This window comes from Pteropus medius, unplaced genomic scaffold (assembly GCF_902729225.1).
Source record: "Pteropus medius unplaced genomic scaffold, Ma_sr-lr_union100, whole genome shotgun sequence".
Classification (NCBI taxonomy): domain Eukaryota; kingdom Metazoa; phylum Chordata; class Mammalia; order Chiroptera; family Pteropodidae; genus Pteropus; species Pteropus medius.
In genome coordinates this window covers 372176-392390 of record NW_024353909.1, presented here as the reverse complement: position 1 = coordinate 392390, position 20215 = coordinate 372176, and the positions used below count along the sequence as shown (strand labels likewise).

The 20215-nt window shown below is 39.9% G+C and overlaps 1 protein-coding gene across 4 annotated transcripts in view; it reads right to left on the bottom strand.

The window, feature by feature from the left end:
* NFATC3 (nuclear factor of activated T cells 3) overlaps positions 1–14960 on the bottom strand; it is a 96347-nt gene extending 81387 nt beyond the window's left edge. For 2 of the 4 annotated variants that reach the window (XM_039851870.1, XM_039851869.1), the window contains exon 1: positions 14555–14954. In XM_039851870.1, the coding sequence (XP_039707804.1) occupies positions 14555–14657 (103 nt within the window). In that variant the 5' untranslated portion in view covers positions 14658–14954. Of the gene's footprint in view, positions 1–9120; positions 9155–14554 lie in introns of those variants that run through there. The other 2 variants (XM_039851872.1, XM_039851871.1) reach the window with 2 other exon arrangements.
* Between the last annotated feature and the right edge of the window lie 5255 nt (positions 14961–20215).

Genomic DNA, 20215 nt, shown 5'->3' with positions numbered 1-20215 from the left:
ACAAATTGTAATATATCCATATCAATGAATACTACTCAGTAATTAAAAGGAACAAACTTAATATACGCAACAACTTGGAAGGATCGCCAGGGAACTATACTGAGTGATAAAAGCCAATCTTAAAAGGTTAAATAGTATATGACTAAATTTATATAACATTTTCTTGAAATAAAATAATGGAGATGGAGAACAGATTAGTGGTTATCAAGAAATAGAGACTGGGACAGGGAGACGGGGCAGGGAAGTGAATGTGACCATAAGGGGTTAGTGAGATGGAACTTTGGGGTAATGGAACAGTTCTGTATCTTGACTGTGGTGATGGTTATATGAATAGACACATGATAAAATTACACAGAACTACACACACACACACACACAAAAGAGTACAGGTAAAACTGGTGACATCTGAATAAGTTTGGTGGATTGTACCAATGTTATTTTCCTGGTCTTGATAATATACTATAGTGACACAAGATGATGTTAGGGGAAACTGAGTGAAGAATACCCAGAACCTCCCTTCATATATTTTTTGCAACTGTTGTGACTCTATAATTATTTCAAAATAAAAAGCTTTCTGAAATAGGCAAAAGACTTGAACAGACATTTCACCAAAAAAGATATATGGGTGGCAGAAAAGCACACAAAAAGATGCTCAAGGGCATTAGTCATTAAGGAAAATAAAACCATTAGGAGATAACTACTATACACTTAAAGTTTGCCTGTTTCTCAAAAAGTTAAACTTATATCTAATATATGATCCAACCATTTCATTCCTAGGTATTTATTTATCCAAGCGTAAAGGAAATATGTCCACACACAGACTTTTATGCATGAATGCTCACAGTAGCTTTATTTGTAATAGCGAAACCTGGAAACAACCTAAAAGTCCAATCGAGTGGTGAACAGATAAAACAAATTGTAGTATATGCATATAATGGAAATTATTCTCCAATAAAAATGACGACCTACTGATACGCTCATTACATTGATGAATTTCCAAATAACAATGCTGAATGAAGTCAGAGGAAAAAAAAGAGTATATACTTCATGATTCCACTTCTGTTCTCCACAGTAACTTCAGTGGTTATCTGGATAAAGGAAAAAGGTGAGTGGGAGGAAACTTCTGTGGGTAATGGATATGTTCATTATCTTGAATGTGGTCCATAGATATACAACTGTCCCTCAATTTACTGAATTATCCATTCCACGTGTCTTTTTTTAACACAGAAGAAAACTGCGTAAAAAGAGTCTACCAGTACAAAAACCTACTAAAGAAATAGGCCAATATAAGCCATAAAAATATTTATTTCACATATTTTCACAAAAAAATGCTAATGAAATTTCAGAAAAACCAAAATAAATTTTATTCACTGTCGGTGACTGTACTGTAATCTAAAGCAATCAATCTTCTCTTTTTAATTGGCACAAAGTCCCTATCTTCATCACTCGAAATATTTGGAAGTACCACTTCAGTTTCATTATTTATGTTTATGTTTTTGGATGATTTCTTCCCAGCCCCATCTTTTGCAAAGTTTTCATAAATTCTTCGATGTTCGCTGCAACATTTTTAAAAATCTGTTCAAAATTTTAAGGCTCATTGATGTTTGGATCGTTATCTAGAATTGCAGTTTCCAGTTTTGTGGCCAACTGAAGAGCTTTGTAAATATTTTCTGCAGTGAATGAAACTGGTTCCAGGTCACTGCCCTTTTCATCGGCAGGATGGCTTCAGATATTAAATGAATTAATTCGTAATCAACCAGTAATTCGTTAATATCATCTACATTCAAACTGTCAGAGCCTTCTTTTTGATATTTATTTAATAAATTAATAATACCAGTTAATCCCTTTTCAGTTGCTGGAACCGTATTCCCTGATACAACCACTTTTGGCCATATTGCTTTCCAGAAAGCATTTAAAGTTGACAGCTTTATAGCACTCAAAGCTAAAGCAATATTCTTGATACAACTTAAAATTGTGTATTTATTCCAGGATTCTGTAACTGTGATTCATTATCTTCAAGTTTATTAAAAATATCATTAAAACTCCATTTAATAGAATTAATCTTAAAGGTGGCTATAATGCCTTGATCTTAAGGTTAGAATAAGAAAGTTGTATTTGGTGGCAAATATAACAACTTTTATATTTGCAGGTTCTAAATTACGTGGATGACCAGGTGTATTATCTAAAAGTAAAAGTATTTTAAAAGGAAGACATTTTTCCTTCATATAAGTTTCAGCTTCTACAGCAAAACATTTATAAAACCAATCCTGAAAAACATCAGTGTCACCCATGCTTTTTTATTTGCCATCCAATGAACGAGAAGATCATTAATAATTGTGGGTTAGTATCAGTTCTTTGTACACTGCTGAGTTAAGCTATTGTTTTTAGAAAGAGTAACCACCAATAATGGTAATGAAAATGAAAGAATCTTGCAAAACGAGACCACGTAAATGGAGACCGTGGATAAAAAGTCCATGGAAATGGAAGGGCTGGGGAGGATATTTACCACATATAAAAAAAGTCACCAAAAAAAAAAAAAATACCACGTAAATCGAGGGACGTGTATATATGTGTCAAAACTTATCAAACTGTACATTTTAAATAAGTACAGCTTTTTATTGAAGGAGATCAGGATATGCCACATCAAAATATGCCACTTCTGCATAAGGATTAGTTGAGCTGAAGGCAACTGAAAAACAGCAGACAGAAAAAGAACTCTCTACCCTCCCCCTTTCTGCCTAAAAGCAAGGCATAAAATTCTCTTCATAAAAGTGACATCAAATTTCCATTTATAAAGGTGTTCCCTGTCTAGTATCGGGAAAAGAACTACTCTTATCTGCATAACAAATCTTAATAAACAACCCTTATTTCACAGATTTCTTAGTCATTTTGCCACAATTTACGCCCTCCAGAAGCCCAAACTCCCCTTTTACTTCATCTAGTCTCTTCTTCACACATTTCATTCTGGTAAAATAACATATAAGCCTCCCAGACTTTTCATAGTAACTGGCACACTTTATTAAATCGAATCATCTTCTCCCTCTCCCCACCTCCAAACTTGCTTCTCCTACCACAACTGACCCAAACCAGAAAAACAGAAATAATCCTAGCCTCCTTCCTCTCCTTACTCAATTGATACTACCAAGTCCTATTAATGTAGGGAGGAAGCAAGAGAATTAAAATGTGAAATCAAGCTACATTCAGCTACATTCAAGCTACATGCTGATCGGCCCTGCAGCCAAGCCAGAAGGACACCTGCAGAACAAAGGAAGATTTCTGCTAGGATTGCTAACAACTCATTTCCCACACCAGTGAAAGGGGAAACAGGAAAAACAATCTTTAAGTCTCTGCCTTACACACAAATAAAATCATTCATTCCCTATGGCTAAAACCATAGGGAACCTAAGGATTAAAGGCTGGGAACTGCCAGCAGGCTTTTCATGCTATAAATTCTTCTCCTTCCTCACCATATACCCATATCAAAGGAAATAAGTCTTTAAACTGTAACTCACAGTTATTAAAGAATGATATATAAACTGGATCCCCCATACTCAGTTTTTTTTCCCTTGTCTTGGGTTTTTGACTTTGCTTTCTCTAGTCTTTGCTTTTCCTTTTCTTTAACAAACTTTCCTTTTCACCCTAACTTTGGCATGTGTATTGAATTATTTCTACACTCTCCACCAAAGAACGCTCTTCTTCTCTCAAGTGCAGGGCTTGGTCTCCTCCCACTTGGGGAAATTTGCCCTGTCCTGTGTCACTATTGATTTCTTTCCCCTAAAACTCTCTCAGCTTTATTCTCACCTTGCCATCCCTACTCTTCTGCCCTATCATTTCACAGATACAACATGTGCCCCGATCTCATTCCTGTCTTACTCAATCCATTATCAACAGTGTAGCAGAAAGATCTAAACCACAAATCTGACATTCCTGTCCAGCTTGGAATCCTTCAATGGCTCCCTGCTGTCTTCAATCTAAAATCCAAACTCCTCATACTATACAGCATAACAGGTTCTCCATCTCCAGTCACATTTGGATACCAAACTTGATCTTCAACCTTTCCAAATTAAAGGACTATGCCCTCTAATTTATGGCTTTGAGTGTGGTTATCAATGGGGCTGAAATGTATTTCCTACCTTATCTACCTAGGAAACTCATTCTACTGATTCAGCTCAATTATGACCTATTCTCTGACCTCTCAAAGTTAAACTCTTTTGTTATTTACCTTCTCAGAGGGCCTTCTCTGTACCTCTGTTATTTACATGTCCACTCTAATAAACTCACACAATAAATTTTATTAAAAGATTGAGGTCCCTTCCCTCTCAGTCACTATAAGATTATTATTCAAAGTTCATGCCAGGTTTCTACTTTCTCTTCTTAGTGCATATCCTTTTATTTTATCTTTTAACCCTAGTTCCTTTCAGACTAGCCTAAAGGCAAAGAGTAAAATAAAACACTTAAAAGCATTTAAAAGGTACTTTGCTATCTCTATTTTGAAAATCAGGACTGGCTTAACTAGATGATTCTGTATGCTTCTCTATGTCTTCATGACCATCTGATTCTACTTGAACTGTATACAAGAAACATGAATTTGGTGTCCCATTTATCCCACTCACCAGACACCAAGCTCACTATTCAGAGAAATCTATTAGCCATACTTCATCCTCTGTCTTTCTTTGCACTTATAAGCTCCCCTGTCCACCCCCAAGAACTCTGACAAAGCAAGAGAAAAAGCCGGTGCCAAAAAAATAATTACATAGTAAAAGTCTCATTTACATGTTAAACTTCCTCAATTGCTAGCAAACTGTGGATAGTAAATGCAGGAGATTGTTTTGGTTGATACCACACAGGCGCACACACCCCAACCTATCTCACCCCACACATCTATTTTCTCCTTCCTCACTAACAGATTTTCTTCCATGTATCCACTCCTCTCCCATGCAGCCATGTGCTTCAGGGAAAGCCAACCACAACTTCAGGCCAAGGGATGGGCCTGGCTGGCTAAGAATAATTCCATCAGTCTTTACCAGTGACTAATTTAGGAAAGTAACCCAATTTTGGTCAGTGAAATAAGAGGTTAAGTTTGCTGTAGGCTTCTGGAAAAGTCCTTCCTCACTTTTCAAGAAAAGAGCCATGTGAAGCCAGTGTTTGTGGCTCTTTCCTTTCTCCTACCAAACAGCAACAACGAATATAACTATTTGCATATGTTTAAACTAGAAAATTTAAAGTATTACCATTTCTGTCAAATAGTGATCAGTCAATATCTACTAGGTAACAACAAAATAGCCTTCTTGCCTTTGCTCTGAAAAGGAGAGATCTGGTAAAGCTCAGAGACAACTGGGTATGTGTAAAAAAGAAATAGGTAGTAAACAAAGAGAAGCCAACAGGCAGTGCTGACCTTGAGAGATATAAATAAGTGGCAGATGGCAAACTGATCAAAATATCAAGGAAAAAAATGTGTCAGCGTTAGTGGCTATAGAAAGTAGAGCAATTTTACTTGGATTTTAAATTCAACCAAAATAAATAAATAAATAAATAAATAGTACTCACATACCTTTTAGAACACGTGAAAGCAAAATGTAAAAAAAAAAAGAAAAAAAAACCGGCCCTAACTAGTAATTTAGCATTTTTTAAATTCTGAACTTTCCCCTTATTTAAGTTGAGAGTAGTTTTGATGACAAACCTAAAAATGCTTTAAATTTTAAATGTGAAGTTCAAAATAGCCTGCACAGATCACAAATCAGACCCTGATCAGCACCACTTGGGAGGGAGTTGCCAAAAAAAGCTCAAATTCTCAGTACTTAAAACCTCAAACTACATGGCACTTGACCTCCAGATCCACAAGGAAGCAAAAAGCCCAAAAAAGCCAAATTGGGGGGGCCTAGCAGTTAGCTGTGCAGTACCCTCTATTGGTCTGGCTGTATAATTTTAAATGGCTATCATTTAAAATTTTCCAAAGCAGACAAGGAAGTTAAGAGGCACCCCTAAAGTAGCCATTTTGAGCAAAAAACAGAAAATCTAGTTACAGAACACAAGTGTAACTTGTAAGCCCTAGCTCTCAGATATGTCTTAATCCAAGCGCTCGCCATGAATATTGGTTTCACCAAAGGAAAAACTGAATATTTCTGTACTAAACTCTTTTTGAGAGTAGTGAGGCAAGAGGCATAGTAGAAAGAGCCCAAGTCAAAAAACCAGGGTTTTAAAAAAACCAACAACAACAAAAAACTAGGGTTCAAAAACAAACAAACAAAAAAAACAGGGTTCAAATACCAACTCTTCTACTTTCTAGATGGTCCATTCTCTCTGCACTTATATTTCCTCTGGTATAAAATGGAAATACCTACCTCTTCAGGTTATCATGAGACTTGGAGATAATGTATATAAAAATATTCTGCACATAATAGGTACTCAATAACACTAAATTGAATATTTACCCTGACAAAACACAAACAAAAAAGAAAGTTACAAAAGTGATCGAAATTATAGTCTATGAAAAACAACTCTAGGATTTTCAAGCAGAAACTAAGCAATTACTAGTTAAATGACCCTGGGCAAGTAAACTTGAATGGATCTGAATTTCCTCTCTTATAAAATAAAAGGATTGAATTAGCCTGAACCTATTCTGTGCTTTTTAGCAGTTACAAAACTAGCAATAGAAACAAATCTAGAACCCAGTCCTAGAGCTTAGTACTACCTCAAAATAATGTTTCAAGACTGGCTCACAAAAGAGAAAGACTTTGAAACAACACAAGGATGGCGGAGACAGTTCAGACAAATGGGTAGAGGGAAAGGTTTTACGCTGGGACCCAAAAAATATGAATAAGGATGATGAACTTGATATTAATGCACAGAGATATATAAAATAGGTGGAGTACAATGAAGAGGCAGGTTATAGGTGCAAAGGAGCAGAAATCGAAAATAACCTTAGCTGTGACTTTCAAAACTGAATATGTAGGAATTAAATATGAAGAGAAAATTACACAAATCCAAACAGGAGGTGATCAAGACTTGACTTTGCCCATAGAGCAGAGAGAAAGGGGGCGATACAACTCATTTTCAGGAAGTGGCAAAATTTAGCAACTAACTAACCCAATAAAAGACAACAATAAGCTAATTCAATTTAAAATATAATTTTAAAAATGTATTAAAGAACTGCAGATATGGGAAATATGGCTTGAATATTAAGAATATCTCAATGACCAGTTTTAACATAATCAGAACTATGAAACCATCTCCTAGAGCTGTTTTTCAAACTGAAGGCAGTGATCTATTAGTGAATCATGACCAACAATTTTTCAATATAATGAAAAAGAAAATATTAGGGTATTGTCATAGCATAAAGGTAAATATTGTTTTTATCTGAAACTTCTATCTCAGTTTTCTCTGTATAAACATGTACGCTTATGCTAGGTTGAAATGTTAAGTATTTCTTACTCTGCATCTTGGTCAAAAAGGTTTCAAAACTTTGTGTTATGAAAGTTTTCAAAAAGAGTGTAATGAGTCCTCATATATCTATCATCTAGCTGCAACGAGTTCTGAATGTCATTTTTTTCCTGAATGTCATCTTTAATTGAAGAACCTTTACCAAAAGGAAGTGAAAACTATAAATAAGTGTTGCTAGAAGAGGAAATATCAAGTTTCCTTAATTTCTTATGTTGCAATAAAAAATTAAAAGTAGCATTTAGGTAACTTTCGATATTTTCCCCAAAGACTTTCCTTAAATAAAGGACAAGGTTAAAACTTGTATTCCTTTAGTATTCAATATGATTTCACAAACAGCAAAACATAAGATATAAATTTTGGACCTAGTCTGCTCTTAAATGTTCACAAATCAAAAGAATTTATAGGTCTTTTATATTTTTGTGAGTTAATCTCTACCAATATATAGATTAAAAATCTAGTTTTAAAATTAAGACTAAATTCTCTAGTTTCATTTCATCATAAATTTAAAAGTTCAAGTGAATTGACAATACTTAAATATTAGACTGGATAAAAGCAACATGATCAAACACTAAAGTTTTTAAAAATAATTTCAAAGTCCTTAAATTACTAAACAATGAATAAATTTTTCTGATCTTATAGTTACTATTTAGAAAATATTTTAAAAATTAAAAAAAACCTACTCAAAAGCATATCATGAGATCAGTTTACTTCCTATTTATGTACACCACTAATTCACCTCACTATCCCATTGCTAATACTACCCAAAGAGAGAAATGTGTTTTCTAAATCAGACATACAAATAATTTTTATTTTCTGCTTATTTGTTAAACCATTTTTTTAAATTATATGCAACAGCTAATCCTATTAACTTCATAATGATATTATTTAAAGTGTACATTTTTCCCATTCTAATCTAGCATCTTAAAGAGCTCAAAGAGCTTTTAAATGTCATTTTTAAACTCTATTATGGAAATTATAAAGTATACACAAAAGTACAGAGATTATTATAATGAACTCCCTTATATACCCATCATCTAGCTTCAGCAATTTTTGAATGTTATTTTTTCCTGAATGCCATTTTTATTTAAAAACTTTTTTTATTTTAAAGCAATACTGAAAAATATTTACATTTAAGTACAACTCACAACTTGTCCATTGAAGTGTTCTGACCAATGATTACTTTCATGGAAAAAAAAATGCTTTTAGAAATATTTTTATATATGACACAAATCAACACTATTGAAAAAAGTTATAATTTCAAAGCTCATATAATCCTCTTGTCTAATTAAACAGCAAAGCTGATGAAAATGTAATATATTTAAAACAAAATTTTATTTTAAGACACTGAAAACATATTTTAAAATATTAAAACTCTCACCTGCTTGTGTAACATAAGACATACTGAAACTGTACATTTTGTAGGAAAATTAAACTTCAAGTTACTTCTCCAGTATATGTGGAGTTTTTTTTAAGCTTTCATAGACATGTAGTTTCCTTATGCCCAGGAATACCGATGTTAACCAGAACTATCCCATTTGATTAAATTTCAGCTATGAATTCAAAGACAATTCATAGACCATACTACAAATCTTATAGGTCCAATTGTTCCTCTCTTCCAAAGAATTTACCAAATTGAGGCAAACAGGTAAGAGTCATGCAATATAATTATATAAACATTACCAGAAATGCTGAAATACATGCAGACCCATGCTATGTTGGAGTTAAAATTATGGCTGTTAAAAAAGCTTGTTCCTGCTTGCAACTTTCCTAAGCCTCCCTGAACAAACTCTCCTCTTAAATTCCACTGTTACTTGAACCTCATATGGCATGCCTGGGCAAATTTGATGACTTGGATTTTGTTTTAGAAGCCAGGCTGACTGCCAAGTCTGCTGTGTCTACTCCCCTGACCCACCAAGACAGCTTTAGACAACACCTCCCTTATTTATGTTACTGCTGTGAGCAAACTATTGCTTACTATCAAATGAGGCTCAACCTACTCAGATTTCCTATCTCTTAAGAGTAATGCAATTGACTTCACTGTATTATGGCCTTATCAACCCCACCTCTTATTTAAAATATAACATCATTATATTTAATCATCAACTACTCAATACTAAGAAGGAAAATAAAGGACATATTAAACTTCACAATCAGTAACAATTCACCTGCTCTTAAAAGGTTTCCATTTTATATATCAGTATTTTACTTATTACTTCCTCTGAAGAAACATGAATTCCACATTTTCTGACCAAAAAAATATTCTTATGATCACATTTCGCTAAAAAAATAAATATAGGGCAAAACTCAAAAGCAGAGCTTGGTATATATCTTCAATAAAAATACATACAATTTTAGGCAAAGTTTACTGGATATTGCAGAAAGGCAAATCATAATAAGTTGGTTCTACAACTTCCCCTAAATTAGTATCTTAAATGCTTAAGACATTAGCCTTTTTAGACCCCTACAATTTCTTGGTCATGTACATAATACCCAAGTTTTAATTTTTATATCAGCTAATAAAACTACTACAGTATTATCCCTACTAATAGTTTAGAAGATATGCCAAAATATCCCTTCTGTATTGGCTAATGAGAAAACTTAAGAAAACATAGGCATAGCAATGCCCTTACAATGATGAGGTTTTAACAAAACAATATGACATGGAATTTTTTCCTCAATTTTTCCCCATACTCACTAAAACATATTTATTCATTAATCTTCATCACAAAATTCTGCTAGTACCCTGAGAAGCATCATCTACTCCTACCAGGAAAAGTGTCAAATCAAGCAAAATATTAAATTGTTCTTCAAATTAAACAGTGAAATGTCACTATTGACTCAATCACCTAATACATATTCTTGCTGCATTCAAGTCTAAAGAAAAATCTGATTGATGGTATAAAAAGAAAGCAAGGCTCAGCAGTACCTTTACGCAAATCATCCTTTACTGTACCTAGTGTGCTGTACAAACACACCATTAAATTTCTACAGGAAACTATACATGCAACTTCCCCTTTTTCATACTGATTTAAATAACCAATTATACTTAATATGGTTAGCAAATCAAGCACCTCTCATCACACCATACTGAGTCAGTAGCAACTTAATTCAAGAGTAGAAAAACAATGAAAAGCGAATGACCTTCAGTACTTATATTTAGTAAGATATAAGAAAGTATGCAAATTTGAAAATAAGAACAGAATTAAGAGGATAAAATAAGAATGTCTAAGAAACACATTCCAACTCATCTAAGTAAGGTTTTTATGACTGGCTCACCAACATATTTTAGTTTAGTATACAGAAAAGGACCTCGAGGAGGATGTAAAAAATAACCTATCATCAGTTTTTTTTTTTAGTGTTCTTTTTTTTAAAGAAATGTTAACTACCACCACTTAATGAGCACCACTGGACCAAGGACTGTGCCAAGAGCTTTAAACATATTACCTCATTTAACACAAGATAAAACAAAAATGTTGAGTAAAAAGTTATCAATAAAAACTGAAAAGTAAGAATAAAATTATCTAAGAAATAGTATATTATAAAGAACCCATGAATCAGATCTCCAAGCACTAAACAAAGTAAAAACACTACAAAAACTAGACAATGATCTAGGAAAAGTTCCTCAACTTTACATATGAAAAAGTTGGATATTAAAGTGGTATCTGACAAAATTACACATACCTTATCATAAAGTAAATTTATTACAGAAATACATATTGTATCTAAGATATTTCTCCCTTTTAAAAAGCAATAGTAGGTAAGATACGACACTACACACAGTACAGCACACTCCTCTCAGTGACTCTCATTCAGGACTAGAAAGTCAATATTTAGTAATGAACAAACTCTGAGAGTGAAATTTTTAATTTGAAAAGTAAAGATTATTATATCATCAAACTAAATTAGAGATATACAATCAGTACACTAAAATAGAGCACCAGAAGCTGCCTTTTATAGTGGCGAATTATGTTAATAAACTACATTAAACATTTGCCAACTTTAAATTCTCTATTTACTATTGAGGTATATCTTCATTTTGAAGCTATGTATTCAGTAAAAGAAATATTAAACAAAATAGTTTGATTCATTTTTAACTGGAAAAATCAAAGCTAGCACTGTCCTCACAGTAAAAAAAAAAAAAAAAGCTAAAGACTCAAAGATCTTAAATTTTTTTTAATGGAAAAAAATCTGAAAACACCTCAGTAAGGAATAATCTTAAAGAGTCAGTCACACCACAATAATTTTTAATTTAAAAAAAGTCAGTCACAAACGTATCTGACATTATCAAGTGTGAAATCATATTATCTAATTTGTACTTTAACAAACCTGCTTAGGACATTCCAAAGTCAGCCCCTTGGCTTGTCCTCAGTCTTCATCCTCTTAACCACTCCTCCTTAAATATTTTTCAAAAATCTTCTGTATGGAAATTGATATGTGATACAAGTACTCTCAAATCTTTAGAGATGGAAAACCTGCAACCCAAAATTACCAAGATCTGCTGTCTGATGGATCTCACTAATTAAAGCCAAAGAACTGAAACAAGTCTCATCAACTTCCTCTACCACAAATAAGTGAGCACTGACTCAAAACTTAAGCAGTCTTTATTCATTAATTCAGTGGAGTGCCTACCATATTAAAGGCACTGTGCTAGGCACAACTATAAATAAGACACAGACACTATTATCCCTGCCCTTATGGAAGGAACTTCTATTCCAACAAGGAAGAAAATCCCAAAACAAGTAAAAACATTGATATAACTCAATACTGACCTGAATTCTACCAAGCAATTTTATTCTTATGGCCCACTTTACTGTATATTATTATCCTAAAACCATGTCAGTTAATCAACTAGTTGCTTCAAACTACACACGTTACTATCCTTATTAAAATAAAAACTACTTTTGTGAAACAGTAGTAGTTTTGTGAAACCTTAGCTTTAAATATATACTATATCCTTCTCAATAGGATTTAAAAATTAGCTGCTAGGTATTCACAGCACCACTATTCACAATAGCCAAAAAGTAGAAAGAGCCTGAATGCTATCAACGGATGAATGGATAAACAAATTGGGGAATATATACAATAGAATGTTATTCAGCCATAGAAGGGAATGAAGTACTGATACATTCTACAACATGGCTGAACCACAAACACACTATGCTAAGTGAAAGAAAGTAGACACAAAAGGTCACAGATGTATGTATGCATTTATAAGAAATAATCAGAATAAGAAAATTCATAGAGACAGATTCCAGGTCATGGACTGGGCTGCCAGAGACTGGGGGTTGGGGGCGGGGTGCAGGGAGAATGAGGAACAACTGTTTAATCGGTTCGGGGTTTCCTTTTGGGGTGATGAAAATGTTTTGGAACTAGAGAGAAGTAGAGGTTATACAACATTGTGAATGCACTAAATGCCACTGAATCATTCATTTCAAATGGTTTATGTTGTGTATTTCGCCTTAATTTAAAAAAATAGCTACTGAAATATTTTAAAGTCAATTTTTTTGGAACAAAACTGCTCAACTTCGTGAATTTCAGTTATAAATCTTAACTCCTAGACTCATTTCAATATCAAAATGTTTTTTGGACTTTTTAGTAAAAATCATTTCTCATCGGTTTTAAATGTTATTCAGTATTTTGGATGTACAAAAATATTCTTATTTCCATGATGATACTCCTTTATTAATCATGTTTGGTTAACACCTTAACTGATATATATTTGGTACATAATGTGTTCTAATCAAGTTTGTGCCCAATAAGTTTGCTGACATCATTGTGGGCATTGTGACAATTTGCAGCAGATATCATCAACTGCTTATCTTCTTTATAATGAAAATACTCAAACGAGTTGTTTAAATTTTGTTAAATCCCAATAATCTAAGTACAATTCAATACCACCCTCTCCACCATTCAGTCTGCCTAGTAGCATAGTTATTTGGGTTATGTGCCCATCTCCCTAATTTCCCACGCTCCTTGTGGGACCTGTCTTTTTTTGCGTCTATCATAACACTAAACAGTACCTAACAGTGCCTTCGATATAATAGGTATTCGAATGATCTCAGTGAAATTGAAATAAACGCAGCCAACAAATAACTACTGCAAATTATTTATGAAAAAGACATTTAACATATAAAGACTAAAAGGACTGATAAGACAAAGACTGCCCAGAGAATCCTTATGCCTCACGTTCAGATGTTTTTTCAATGTAACTCTACAGAAGTCTGTTGAACATCAATATAAACATGCAGTAATTCACCTAATACCCGGAAAGAATAAATAGGGTTTAGCCTTATCCATCACCCTTTTGAAGTTTGCTTACATATGTAATAGGGAAAGTGAACTTAATGAAGCACAGTATTCCAAACCAGGTCACAGGAGAGCTTTAAGTCCCCAGCCATCCCGTTTCTATTTCCTGATTGGTCTGACCTCCAAGCATTATGGTGCCCAGTCTTCTCAATTCCCGATCTCTTTTAAAACATCTTCCGAGGTGAGCTTTTTTTAAAAATAAAAACTGACTTCCAGAACTTTCTAGGAGACTTATGAACACGGCAAACCACCTTCTTGTAATCTTCCGAAACATTTTGCTCGAGAAAATAAACCTAGTTTTCAGAAAGTTCCGTTATGAGTTACACTTCGAATTAAATGTGGCCATAAACTTGCACAAGTGGAACTTAAACACGATAACATTACTCTCGCAGCAAAGTAGATTTAACAGACATGTGCACCAATTTTCGAAGCTCCTAGAATGCGCATCTTTCAAATAAAGATTTTAAAAATCCAAGTGCACTTACACTTCACAGGGACATTTTCTCCACACCACGCTGGCCAAAGCAGCGACAACCAGACGCCACTTGGGCAGTGGCCCCGACCCTCGGCCTCCCAACTCCAGGCGTCCACTGCCCATAGGCGTCCTGGAGTCGAGTTCCCCACTAGTTCGTTTCCAGCCAAGCCTGCGGCCACTAACTCGTCGCTGCGACCCACATGCTGCCTCAAAGATTTAAATCCACGCTTCACTCATCACACGCACGCACACAGACCCCGGATAACCAAGGGACCAGGGAGAGGGCGAGCTCGTGCGAGCGAGGAGCGGACGCTCCACCGGCCCGGCACCCACCTGCAGGCCGCGAGCCCGGGGGCGGCGGCGCCGGCGCCCCGTCCTCGCCAAAGACGAGTTTGAAGTCGAGCTCGTCGTGGGCGCCACAGTTTGCAGTAGTCATCGGCGTGGCCCACGGTGTTGCGGCTCCTCCTCAGGCGGCGGCGGCGGCAACCGCGGCGACAGATCCTCAGCGCCGCTTCATGCCGGGCCGCGCCGGCCAGGAGGTCGCGGCTCCACGACAAACTTTCCGGGCGGGGACCACGACACCAAGTGTTCCGTTCCGAACTCAAAAGCTGGCCGCGCGCCGAACCTTACCAGGAGCCACTGCCACTGCCAGTCTCTGGTGCCTAAGCCGACACAGTGGCCGTGGCCGACATTCCCCGCCCCGCAAGCGCCGCCGCCGCCGCCGCCGCCGCCGGCGCGCTCCCGCGCCGTGCCGCGCGCCCGACCCCGCCCCCTACAGCGCGCCCATCTGACCCGGCCGCCCATAGGCCACTGGAGCGGCGGGCTAGTCCGATGGCCCCGCCCACTCACCAGCCTACCGCGTGACTCCCCCTCCCGGAGAAGGAAATCACGTAAATATGCAGAGCTGGCTAGCCCCGCTACCCGTTGGGAGTTGTAGTCTGGCTTCTAGTCCCTTCCCAACTCCTAAACCAGGCTCCCGCACCCGAGTGTGATGCCGATAGTCCTAATTGGGTTAAGGAGCCCACCGCCCGCCAATCTGAGAATATTCCTGGGTGTAGCTCACATCCAGGAAGGGGCGCCGGAGCACTAGGGTTATAAGTTCGGTGACACGGTACTGAAGGGTCACTTCGGTTGGCTGGTTTGGGGAGGATATCAGGGTACCGGAGGATTGACGTGAACGCCACTCACGCCCTCATCCCACCCCGACTCTAATGGCGGGATCTCGAGAAGGTGGGGACCGACCGAGCCTCCAACTAGCGTGGGACGGGGCACATAGAGACGTGGGCTGCACAAGTCCCGAATCTGAGCTCGGGGACGGCTCCCGCGCTTCTCTGGCTGCGCCTTTGTCCGCCCTGACGAGCCGGGCTGGCAGCTGATACCTCGAGCACTGCCGGTGTATTCGAAGCCTCGGGAAAGCCCGACAGGCATAATCTGTCCCCTGCGAGAAGTTGGGAATACTGAATCGGAAAGTTCGTCGTGAACTCGAGCCACTCAAGGACCCTGACCTCTGCATCTCAGAGCACATCCATGAAAGCAGGAGGGATTGTGATACCCAAACCGAGCGGCTGTTGGTGGGGAGGAAGTGACACTGTGTCTAAAGAACGGTTTTTACTCTTGGCCCCTCCCCAGGCCTATCTTCCCCCGAGAGGACCCAAGATGCGGCCTCCTGGGGCCTGAGATGGGGCTGGTGCCCGGGAGCCGGGAACGCTGAGCCTGACTTGTTTACTTAGGGATGCTCCAAGGCGCAGGGTTGACCGGGGAGCTGGGAGAGGCCTGAGAGACCAACTCCCCTAGCTCCAGACCCCGCAGGGCGTATCATCCCTACAGGCGAGTTGCTGAGAAACCCAGGATGCTATGTCCCTCTCAAAGGCTTGAGTTCAGGCACATCCTACACTGCCCACAAAAAGCCCTTGGGAGAAGAGGGCAAGGTGGAGCACCTTGCAGAGATGTCTCAATATGTGATACTTGAACTACCAGGGAGCAGCAGGGATAGCCTAACTAGGTCTTAGGTCAGGACAGGGAATGTCCAGAGCAAATGAAACTTTTATCTTGGATTGGTTCAACCCCGAGGTCAGAAAATTTTTCCTGCCCAGGGCTCTGTACACATACCTGTCCTGGACCTGGGGATACAGAAGTAAATTAGTCACCCTTTAGAGGTGGGAGAGAGGGAACTAGCAAATCTATAATCACTGTGTAAAGAGATTAGGGCTGTGCCAGCTCAGAGAAGGTTCATAATCACCCTGGCTACAGGTCCTCCACAGGGCTAAGTATGAATTGGAGAGATGGGCAAGAGGTGAAGAAGATGGTTCCAGAGAACAGATTTCCAAAGACTTGGAGACCAGAAAATTCATGCAGTGAGCAGAAGGCAAAGGTAAGGGTGGATGAATGGACAGAGTACTACAGGCCACTGCAAGATATCTGGACTTTATCCTGAGGGCAGTGGAAGCTACAGAAGGGTTTAGAACAGGGGACGTCCATGTTCAGAATTCTAGGTGAATCACTGCATTGGATTGGGAGAAGGTTAGAGGCAGGAGAGGATAACAGTGATGGAGGAGAGGGAGCAAATGGCATTAAGTAGGTGTAACATCTTCCAAATAAACTGTCCTGCCTTCAAAGGATCTCTGACTTTGAATGGCTGAGTATGGAACTTAGAGGCCAAAAGCTACTAATTTAGCAGGCTTCTGCCCCAGGCAGATGGCTGGCCTGCCAATTAGTAGCACATGTAACATGACCCTGGTATAGTAAAAGGCCCCAGAAGGTTGGCCAGCTCACCTCCCCCTCCCCATAAAACAATGCAGTTTCAGGTTGTTTCTCCCTGCCCCCACACATACATACCTCCCAGGTTATCATCTGGATCGAGAAAATGGACCTTTATCTAGCCTCTCTGCCCTCTACAGATGACTTTACCTGAACCAGGGACTCAGCCAGCCAGGCCAGGGGGAAGGTAAGAGGGAGACCCTGGGCCTGTCAGCCCCACTGCTAGGAAGGAACCACAGAAGCTGTAGATGGCTTTAAAAATTCACTCACTCATCAACTGCTCCGTGACGCAGCTGTGTTCCCAGCCAATGTGCAAGTGGAGAAAACTGAGAGGTCAGGTCTGGGGGAAGATTTCTGGTCTGGAGGAAACTGAGAACCCAATGTAGAGTGATAAGGGCTGGGGCAGGGGTGGACACCAACTTCAGGAAGAGTGTTACCACCTTTCTAAGAAAGGCAACAATGGCTGGGAGCTCTACAGGCTGTGATGCTCCCACACACACCAATATATGAACTCTCTCCACCCCTTTTCCTCAGCTAAGACTAGGATCTCCCCCATGAGCTCTTCCTCAGGCCAGCTCCAAAGCTCTCTTAGATGGCAGAAGGCCATCTGACTCGCCTCCAGCCTTCTGAGAGCCCTATGAAACCAGGAAAACCAGGGGACTAGTGCTGTATACAGAACCTGACTGGGCTGGCTAGTAGAAAAAAACTGTGTGGGTCTCTGTACAACCTCCCTCCTGTGTGAATGCCAGCCAGGCCTGAGATTTAAGGAAAGCCATCTATTTCATCAGCTGCCATAGGCCTGACTCTGAGCTCCCATTGTTGAAGGCTCTCCTGCGGCCTCTGAGCCATGAGATGGTACAGCTTAGCTGAGTCCAGCTCTTCTTGTTCCACATTAGAGGAAACAGGACCCTTGGAGGAAAGTCAGAGTTTACAAAGTTCTTCTTCTCCATGCCACTCACCTCTCCTGCCCAATGTCTTGATTTTGGTTCTTCTTCAGTGCCTGCTCCCCATCCCCATACCAAGGCTGGCCATAGGGGACACAAGGACTGCCCTTGAGCAGCTCCCAATCTTGGCAGACTACAATCAAAAAAAGTCAGCACAGGATTCAGAAGGCAGGGTTAGCATTTTGTCCTCGAATGCTAAGCTGAGGAGTTTGGACTCGATCCAGAGGACAGTGGAGAGCTGTGGTACAGTTGTGAACAAGAGTGACACCTGGAAGGAACTAAGTGCAGGACTGCAGGGGTAAGAGGTTCCCCACTCATCTGCACAAGTCCAGTCTTCTTGCTGTGGTCTTCGGAAGACCTGTCACATTCTCTAGCCTTACTCATTCCTCCCTCTCATGTTCTTGTCAAAACCATTTATCCCCAAAATGTGATGAGCTAAGAGTAAGTCCTCAATCCAGGTGGCTGGAATAGATGGATAAGTGTTGTGGCCACTAGTCCAGAGAGGGGTTTGGGTGTCTAAGTGGCCTTAGTTTAAGGTGGGCATGATGAGAACAGTGGGTGGAGCTTTCAGAACTGACTGGGTCCTCCCAGTCAGTACCAGGACTTAGGCAGGTCACTCTGAGACCAGGGAATGTATCACTGAGGTATGTTAAACTGAGACCATATTTAACCAGGATCTTTATCAGACATCCAGACATCCTTAGTCATGGAACACGCACTAGCCACTCCCCACCTGCTCCCCTGTGAATGACCCTCTCCACAATGCTTTTCCTGGGCCCTCAAAGTCCCCACACTCCAGACTCTATCTTAGCAGCTGACCTCTACCCTGCCTCTTCTCCATAGCCCGGAAATGAACCTGACCCTGCCAGAGCAGGGGTTTCCCCAGAAAATCACAATGGTGGGCAAAGAGGGCTAAGGACAAAGCCCAGCCCCATCAGGGAAGAAGTGGATCTTAATTCACTTAGTGCCTGGCCAACACAGAGTCCTCCCACAAGCTCTGACTGTCTCAGGATGCCTGGGGGTCTACTGGGGCCTCTCTGTCTGCCCCGTTCCAGTCGGGGTATGAGGAAAGGCAAAGGTATTTTCACTGAGAGTTTTTTATAAGAAAAAATCGGAAATAAATTATGCCTAAAGCTTGATGGCTGAGGCTGGACTAAGCCTGTCACTCTCCTGGGTGGGGCCCTTTCTCTGGGACCACTGGGCTGGGCAGTTAGGGCAGCCTCAGCATGGAGTTGACCCCATTAGCCACACAGTGAACTATCACAGGGCTAGCCTATTTATCCTCCAGCCAGTTTCAAGCAGGCAGAGAACAGTTGATCCCATTCTCAGAGGAGGGCCCTTGGGCCCAGAGAGGACAAGAAGTGACTTGCCCAAGGTCAGATAGCCATGGGCTCTAGGAGGCCACTGGTAGTGTGGTATCCTTATCTGCATACAGAAGAGCAATGTGGGTGCCAGGAGGGGCACCTCCAGGACTGAGACAGAGACCTCTGCCCAACCCTTGACTCAGGCCACAGAGCCAGGCGCTGCTGGCTGGCACAGGGGCCTTACCCTGGGGGAGATGGGAGGAACATGGCCTTGGACCAGAGAGGAATCCCCCCTCCCCACGGAGCTTGAAAAAGGGGAGGAGAAGCAACATGTTTACAGCTGAGGAAGCAGGGGCGGCACTGGGCAGAGACCTTTGGTCAGAACGCCCCTCCCAGTAAGCGGGGGTGGCCCCACAAGTTGAGTTGTGGTAGCCGTTTGTTTGCTTCTTACTGCCAGAAGGAAATTAAAGAGAATCTGCCACTTCCTTCCGGCCCAAACGGGATGGTGGAGGTGAAAGGGGGGCAGTGGCGTGGGCGGGCAATCTCAAGGGCCCCAAATTGTTGTAATCAGCAGTCTCCAGTATCTTCTAACCAGAGCAAGCACCTCAGGTCTGAGCTCCAGACAGTTGTTGAGGGTCAGACCCAGTACCCACATTCGCCTGAGCTGGTCCCTTGCTGGGGTACCAGATATCCTAATCATCGCCCCAGATCCCATATCACTTCTCATCAGGAAAGCCAACCAACTGATGGCCATTGCCTCAGGTTTACCATCAGTAAAATGGGCTTCTTGGGCCTTCCTGACTCAGCTAAGTCCAATGAACATTAAAGGTGAGATGCCCTGTCCCTTACTTCCATCCAGACCCATAAGGATGGATAAAAGGTAAGCCTTAGGAAGCTCCAGCTCTGCACTGTGGGTGGGAGTAGAATAATTATGCCAGGCCATCAGTCCATGTGTGAAGATGATCAAGGCTAAAGCAGCCAGCCATGGG